At 47.0% G+C, this 8,312-nt stretch overlaps 1 protein-coding gene across 1 annotated transcript in view; it reads left to right on the top strand.

Annotated features, from left to right (window-relative positions):
- Positions 1–2,619: 2,619 nt before the first annotated feature.
- Scnn1g (sodium channel epithelial 1 gamma subunit) overlaps positions 2,620–8,312 on the top strand; it is a 35,589-nt gene continuing 29,896 nt past the window's right edge. Inside the window, exons 1-2 of the mRNA XM_008843820.2 lie at positions 2,620–2,708; positions 5,953–6,301. Coding sequence (XP_008842042.1) covers positions 5,985–6,301 — 317 coding nt within the window. The 5' untranslated portion in view covers positions 2,620–2,708; positions 5,953–5,984. The remainder of the gene's footprint in view (positions 2,709–5,952; positions 6,302–8,312) is intronic.

The raw sequence follows: 8,312 nt of genomic DNA, 5'->3' as shown, positions 1-8,312 counted from the left end.
TGTGTTTTCCTGTTTACAACAGCCCCCAATCCCCGAGGGAAGTTAAAAAGTGGAACCTTTGAAAAGTGACTGCAGAAGCTGAGGATGCCACATGGTGGCACAGCATAACTAGCATGCTCAGGGTCCTGGGTTCTAGCCACAGCATTGGAAACAACAGTTCCTAAGAGAAGACCATAAGGACCACACACTCACGGACTAGTGATGGCTTTAAAGAGGACTTGAACCTGTAGCTATTTTTCTCTTGATCTTTCATCTTTTCTTTGCCCTTTTATCATGAGATGATGAAGCAAGAAGGCTCTTCCCTGAAGCCAGCACCTTGATAGCAAACTTCCAGCCTCAAGAACTGGAAGATACGAATTTTTTTTCTTTTCTTTAATATTTTATTATTTTTATTTTATGTGTATGAGTGCATTGCCTACATGCATGTAAGTACACCCATGTCATGCAATGCCTGCAGAGGTCAGAAGAGGGCATTGGATTCCCCTGGAACTAGAGTTGCAAACAGTTGTTAGCTACCATGTGGGTGCTGGGAATCGAACCCAGGTCCTCTACAAGAGCAGTCAGTGCTCTTAACCACTGAACCATCTCTCTAGCCCCCATATTTGTTTTCTATATTATTACCTAGACTGTGTTCTTATAGCAGCATAAAATAGATGAAGAAACCCATTAATGCTTTCCATAACGCTAATCATAGTGCCCAATATGGGACTGGAACAGGCCACAAGCAAGGTGACAAAATTCAGTGAGGACTGTTCGGAACTCACCCTATAGTCTGTGTTTGAGCCATTAGTCCTGCTGGACTCAGTTATTCCCATGCATGGAGTGGAGCTAGGGCAGCCATCTTGGCACTACATCAGGCAGAGAATGGCATAAACACTGAGAAAGTAGCCCAGGATAACCTAGAACATGATATGTAGACCAGGCTGGCCTCATACTTGTGCTGATTATCATGCTTCAGCTTTCCAAATGCTGGAATTACAGATGCGAGCCTCCCTGCCCAGCTAACATGTATCTATTTCAACAAAGCAAGGCATAAAAGCAACACAGATCAGTGAAAATCACTTGTCAACCATCCCTGAGAAATAACCTCTATTCTAAACATATATGCCTTAATACATGTATGCTTAGCATGCTTTTATGAAGATATAATCTATTGGGTTTTTGGAAACAGGGTCTCCGTATAGCTCCAGCTGGCCTAGAACTCAATATGAGACCTGACTGGCCTCAATCTCACAGAGATCTGCCTGCCTCTGCCTCCCAAGTGCTGGGATTAAGATATATATATATATGTGTGTGTGTGTGTGTATGTGTGTGTGTATACATATGTGTGTATATATATATATATATACATATATTTTTTATGCTCTGCTCTTCTGTGTTTTATCAACTAAACCGAGTTAACTGCATTAGCATAAAAAATCCCTTTAGTAGCAATTTATTCTAAGGACACAATCAGATACATACACAAAAATTTTATACAAAGAATAATTTGTATTAGTGAAAATTTAGAGACAATAAATATACTGATAAACTGGTTAATTAAATTATGTGATATGCTTAAGTACATTGCATAGTGGCCAGGAAAGCTGCCCATCATCAGGATGCAAAAAAACATAGCTCTGCCTTAAAACGAGAATATGGCCATGAAATGTCATTAAGGTAAAAATACATTTGAAAACAGTGTATACTTAAAACTCCCAGGCTGGAGAGATGGCTCAGCAGTTAAGAGCACTTGTTGTTCTTGTAGAGGACCTGAGTTCTGTTTGGTTCCCAAGCACCTGCATCAGGTGGTTCACAACCACCTGTAACTCTGTAAGATCAGAGTCTGTGTTTCCTTCCCTCACTGCCTCCTTCCCTCCTTCCCTTCAGAAACAGGGCCTTATATAGTTCAGGCTGGCCTCAAATTCACTGTGTAGTTGAGGATGACCTTGAACTCCTGATCCTGTCTCAACTTCCTGAGCGCTGGCAAAGCCAGGGCTTCCTGTCTGCTAGACAAGCAATTCTACCGACTGAGTAGGTGAATATGAACACATTAAAGCCTAAATTTTAATGCTTTTTAATGCCTTCCCTCCCTGGGGTCTCATTTCTTGCCACCTCAAAGGGATTGACTCAAGTGTCTGTCTTCAGTCCCTCTCGGCTTCGGTTTCCTAAGCTTATTTCTAGTAGTCCTTTGCGGGAGTCCCCATAAAAAGACAGCTGAAAAGCCCAAAGGTTGAGTGGTCTGGTTGAACAGCCCTTGCTGCCCACTCGAAGGACATTGAAGCAGCCTCACGCTGCAGATCCCGAGTGGAGAGGAACAAGAGGCTGCGTGGAATTTCACTGGAACTGGGAATGAGAGCTCCTGTGATCTGGGGAGAGGGGAAGGTGCGCTGAGACCCTCGGGAATGCAGGCTGCAGCACGGCCTCAGGGCGGCAGCAAGCACGCGCGACGATGCTCCAGCGGGGCACAGATGGGGCGGAGGCGCAGAGCTGCCTCAGGTCGGTAGGTGGCGCTGCTAGGTTGCGGCGGGTTCCGGGCCGCGGTAAGTCCTGGGACCGTCAGGGGAAAACACCTGGACAGGTGTGGGCGGAGCCTGAGCGGGAGGGCTCCAGGGGCGGGGCGGAGGCTGCTGGCCTCGCTACCTGGAGATGCTGGCACAGTGAGGCCAGCAGACAAAGCGCGTCCCCGGACTGTGCACACGCCAGCGCCATCCCTTCGGAACCGAGAGGTAAGTCCAGCCGGGTCTGGTCTGTCTACTCCGGGTTCCAGGAGCAAGAGCTGCCCGGGGCGCGGTGAATTCCCGGATACAGACTGCCGCGGTCTGGGATGGCGGGATGCTGAGACACTTCCCGGGGCGCTCCGGGTCCAGCATTGCTTCTCCCCAGACCCCGGCCGGGAGTATAGAGCTGAACGGCAGGCGTTTCTGAGCTGGTGTGCGTGGAGATGGTGCGTCTCGGCTCTTCTCTCCACCCAGCACCTGTGCAATCCCCTTCCCAGCCTTGAAGTGCATGCACTTGACCGCGACTGTTCCTTTCAGTCTCTAGAAAGCTTTTTGGGGAGTTGCTGTTGCAAAAAAGAAGCAAGCGCTTGAAGCAGGCTGGTTTGAAGTCTGCCACAGGAGACTGTCCGGGGACAACCGGTTTTAGGACACAAAACTGCCCCAGGTTGCTCCGCATGGGGGCGGACAGGGCCTGCAGCGTGTCTGGGAGGTAGCTCTGTCCCATGGCTTTGAGTCCTTGAATCTGGACAGCCCAATGCATGGCGCTAATTGGAACAGATCCTTGGTCTGCCCAAGCTCCAGGGCGTCCCAGACTTGGAATAAACCTTTCACCTCTCCCCAAGCTGACAGTTCTTTCACTGTGGTATGTGTAAATGAGAAGGAAGAAAGTAGGTCTCCTGAACCAGAGGCCTGGAATTTGAAAGAACTCAAGTCTTTCAACTGAAACTGGGTGTTGTTGTGCAAATTACCTAACCTTTTTGCACCTCACTTTACACCTCTGTAGGTTGGACATAGTAATGACACTTCATATAGTCTGTAGTGAGAAGTTGGGTGAAAAGGATTGAATGGGATGTCTGGGCATAGAGTGTATCAGTAACTGACATCTGCTGCCACTGTCACTGACAGCTCCACTATCATTATTTGAGGTATGGCATAGCAAGTAGATAAAAGTGCACGTTCTTGGGTTCAAATCCTAGCCCTGTCACTTTCTAATATGACCTTGAACAGGCTACTTAGCTTCTGGGTGTCTCCGTTTCATTGTATAATAGGGAAGCTGTTGTGAGCATTTGGTGAGCTAATACCTGTAATGCATATAGAAGAATGGGTCCAGAGTGTCAGCTTCTAATTCTTCCATGAAACCAGCAGACTGAAGCAAGCCACGCCACAAACTAGTAGGAGCTATGATCTTTCTTTGCCTTAAGGTTGAAAAAACTATGTGAGCATTCTGGAGGCCTTTCTGACATTACTGGCTGATCCTCCTGGTCAGGGTTAGTCCTGGGGAAGGGACAGATGGACAGAGGAACCCCCAAGAATTGTCTTCAGTGAGAAGACTTGGCATTGGGAACAGGAGCTTCCAGACTCTGGCTCTTGGCAAACATCTTGCGGAGGGAGCCATCTCAGTGCTGCAGTTTTACACAGGAAATTGACTCTGGACCTACCCTTTAAAGACAAACAAACTCTTGATATTTTTTTTGATGGGGTGGCAATATTTAAGATGATAAAACACATAAATTACACTGGTTTTGCCAAGAGACTAATAGTATAATTCTGAGGCTCAAAGATAGTTTTTCTCAGTCTTGAAAAATCATGTAAGTCTAGGAGGTTGGAGCAGTCTGGCTGCCCCCAAACATCCCTCCCCTGACCCTAGTACTCACTTTTGTATCCTAAACTTTAAACCCACTAGCACCATAAGCTTGAGAGCATTCCCCTGCCACTTTGCCCAATTTTGGACCATATTCCATGGATTCAGGATGGGGGGAAACTAATTCTGCTGGTCCAGAATCTGGCCACTTGGTGGTGGAACTGGAAATCATTTAGGTTAAGCAAAATAAGCCATTCTCAGAAAGACATTTCCTCTCATACACGGAACCTAGATTTAAGTGTGTGTGTGTGTGTGTGTGTGTGTGTGTGTGTGTGTGTGTGTGTGGTGTGTGCATGATGAAACTACACTGGAGACCATGAGAGGGGAGAAGGAGATTTTAAAGGAGGAGGCAAAGGGGGAGGCATGTGTAACAGAATATATGTGACTTGAGAGCAGAATGGGGATTATTTGTGAGGAGAGTGAGGACCAGCAAGGGGGCCTCTGGGGAGACAGGGGAATGCAATGGGGAAGCAATGAAATAGAACAAAGTATAACGACACATCTATATGAAAAATCCCATAATGAAACTCACTATTTTGTATGCTAACTTAAAAATTAATAAAAGGGGACAGAACTCGATGGACTCACGAAGGTCTCCCAAGGACAGAGGAGCCATGCTGTAGATCTCCATTGAGCAAGTCACTCCACCTCTCTAACATGGAGATAGTACACCTACCTTGTGGAACTGTTGAAACATGAAATGAAATATATGGAATATTGTATACTTATATACAGAGACCACATATTTATGAAGCCGGTAGGACTATATATATATTATAAACACCAGAGGCATCTACTGTATAGTATGTGAGTTTATTTCCAAAATGAATATCTCACACTGTAATGTTCTAAAACTGAGATGCATCATAGACACGGTGAATGCATTCATTTGCTTTCCAATACACACCCCAAAATCTGGTATTGAATCAAGGTGTCTTCTGCAAATTAATGATGTCTTAAAATCAGGATATATGGCATCGTACTTGTTGAAAATTGGGTGGCCAACAGTTGAGGCTGTTGAGGGCTGTTGTATCAAGTGCTCTGGAAAGCATTTAACATTTGACTGGAAAGAAAAGAAATAAAACAGAAATCATTTCTCTTCAAAAAAGCAGCTAGGAAAGTGGTCTATGGCAGCTCCTAAGAAACCCTAGGAGATTTCATCAGCCAGTACCCTTGCTGAGTGTGTGCTCTGTGCAGGAGGGACACTTTGCTAAGCACCAGGGAATATCATAAAACAGGACTGCTTCAAGGAGAAGGGCTACAGAAAGTGATAAGGCATGGATTATGGTGCTGCTGCCTGATAAGAGAAGCCTGGCTGGGTTGCTGTGAGAGCACCTGCCCCAGGAGCACTGAGAAAGATCCTTCAGCCAGTTCAGCCAGTATGCACAGGTTACACCTCGTCCAGCCTCCACTGGGTTAGGCCTGGGGGCCCTAAGAGGACGAGGCAGCTGTGGTGACCCAAAGCAAATATCCTGGAGAAGGGGCCAAAGGCTCAGAATGCTGCTTGTCCGGCCCACAGAAGAGGGGGAGGCCTTTAAGGAGAGGCTTCCCAGCCCCTGGCGTCCAGGGACCTGTACTTGCAAGCTCACTTGCTCTTCTCTGTTCCTTCAGTGCTCTACAGGCTGCAAAGTCCCATCCTCACCATGGCTCCTGGAGAGAAGATCAAAGCCAAAATAAAAAAGAATCTACCGGTGCGAGGCCCCCAGGCACCGACCATTAAGGACCTGATGCAGTGGTACTGCCTAAACACCAACACCCACGGCTGCAGGCGCATCGTGGTGTCCCGCGGCCGCCTCCGGCGCCTGCTGTGGATCGCCTTCACGCTGACCGCAGTGGCCCTCATTATCTGGCAGTGTGCTCTCCTCGTCTTCTCTTTCTACACAGTCTCTGTCTCCATCAAAGTCCACTTCCAGAAGCTAGACTTCCCTGCTGTCACCATCTGCAACATCAACCCTTACAAGTAAGAGGGGCCAGCCAGCTGTCTGGGAGCGGGAAACCGGCCTCTCCTGGATGCCAAAACCCCTCCCTTGGAGTGGCGGCCTGAGAGCCCAACCAGCCTTAGATTTTATAAATTTTATTTCAGCTGGGCGTTGTGGTGCATGCCTTTAATCCCAGCACTTGGGAGGCAGAGGCAGGCAGATCTCTGAGTTCAAGGCCAGCCTGGTCTACATAGCAAGCTCCAGGTTAGCTGGGGCTACAGGGAGACCCTGTCCCAAAAAGGCCAAAAAAAGAAAAAAGAAATCACCAACATTGGTGAACACAGTTCATCAGCTCTGTCTAAAGCAGGCAGGGGAGGCTGCATGACCAGATTTGCCTGGAGATTGGTACTAGGATGAGGTAGCATATTCTACCTCCCCGAGACACACACATTAAGCCCAGATGAGCTTTCTCTCAGCTCCCCCAAACTTACTCTTTTACTCTCCCCCAAACCCTGGCTGACTCAGAAGTGATACCAGGTAACTTTCAGAAACATCCTATTGCCCTGACCCCTAGCCTCAGTGAGCCCAGCCCAGTAACTGAACTCTGGGCTCTGGGCTGGACCAATCCTTGGGGCTGCCCTGTTGTCAGTGGCAGGACCTGTTCTAAGTGGGTCATTCAAGTCTTCAGGATTATAGAAAGCTGATCTGAGAGGCAGGCAGAATCCAGAGAATTGTCAGAGCAGAAGTGGGGGTGCAGAGAAGGGCACACAGCAGAAGGCTGTGAACGGAAGTTAAACTGGGGACATGAGGAGGGCAAAGGGCAAAGTCAAAATCAGGCCTCAGGCTCATTCCCTACAGCCAAAGTCTTTTTCTTATTCCTCCCTCCTTTCCTCCTTTCCTCAGTCTTCCCCTTTCTCCCATCCACATTTGTTCCATAATCATTTATTCAGTGTTTGCAAATTGTCAGGTACTTTGCTAGGTTCCAGGGCACAGCATTGAATAGCCCCAACGCAGCTTTGTGCTAATGGAGCTTATACTACAGTGAGGGAATGAGCTCTTAGCAAATACAATTACGCTACTACAAATAATAATAGTGACCATGTAATTATATATAGTAATATAGTTCCATGTATTTGAAGTTTTAACAATCATTTATTTACATACTTAGAGTCTCACTAGTTAGCGTTAAACTTGCGATATACACCACGCTGACCTCAAACTTGTGATCTCCCTGCCTTGGTCTCCCAAGTGCTGGTATTGTAGGCGTATGCCACCACACCCACCTATATATCTTTTTTATATTTTATCTATTTTTACTTTACGTGTATGAGTGCACTGCCTGCATGTATTTAAGTGTACCCATGACATGCAACACCCAAAGAGGTCAAAAGAGGGCATCAGATGGCCTGGAACTGGAGTTACAGACAGTTATTAGCAGCCATGTGGGTGCTGGGAATCAAACCCAATCCTCTGCAAGAGCAGTCAGTCAGTGCTCTTAACTGCTGAGCCATCTCTCCAACTCCAGCTGTATTATACTTATAACAAACTCATTTAGCTCCCCCCAAAACTTCATGTTACAAATAAGCAAGCTGGGAAACTGTAACACAGGAAAGCTAAATCATTTGTCCCACATCACATATCCAGGATCAGGATGGAGAACTTAAATATAGGTATTTTGGCTCTAGAATTGGCATCCTTAGCCAATTCTATGTGATGTTAGCTACATAAAGCAAGAGGGAGAGAGAAGGGAGCATAGGAGAGTATGGGATCATTTGGTATAGTAACAATGTAAAACAATTATGTCATTGTGTTTCATGCAGTTTAATCTTGTCTTCTGTGGGGTTGGGTATTGTCAAGGTGACAGTCCCAGCCTCTTGCCTCCCAGCACTGGTTGGAGGATATCCAGTGGGCAGAGGGAGAGTGCACTGGGTAGAGACAGAGCCTGACAGCCCCCACCCCAGACTCTTAGCGTTCTTTACTTGTCCTCACCATGACTGCTTTTTGGGAGGCACCTGACAGTCGCCACTCCAGAAATGGCTGGTTGGGGCATCA

Source organism: Nannospalax galili, unplaced genomic scaffold (assembly GCF_000622305.1).
Source record: "Nannospalax galili isolate Female #2095 unplaced genomic scaffold, S.galili_v1.0 scaffold381, whole genome shotgun sequence".
NCBI classification, from domain to species: Eukaryota; Metazoa; Chordata; class Mammalia; order Rodentia; family Spalacidae; genus Nannospalax; species Nannospalax galili.
The sequence above is the reverse complement of the archived record's forward strand: the minus strand, read 5'-3'. Positions and strand labels throughout refer to the sequence as shown.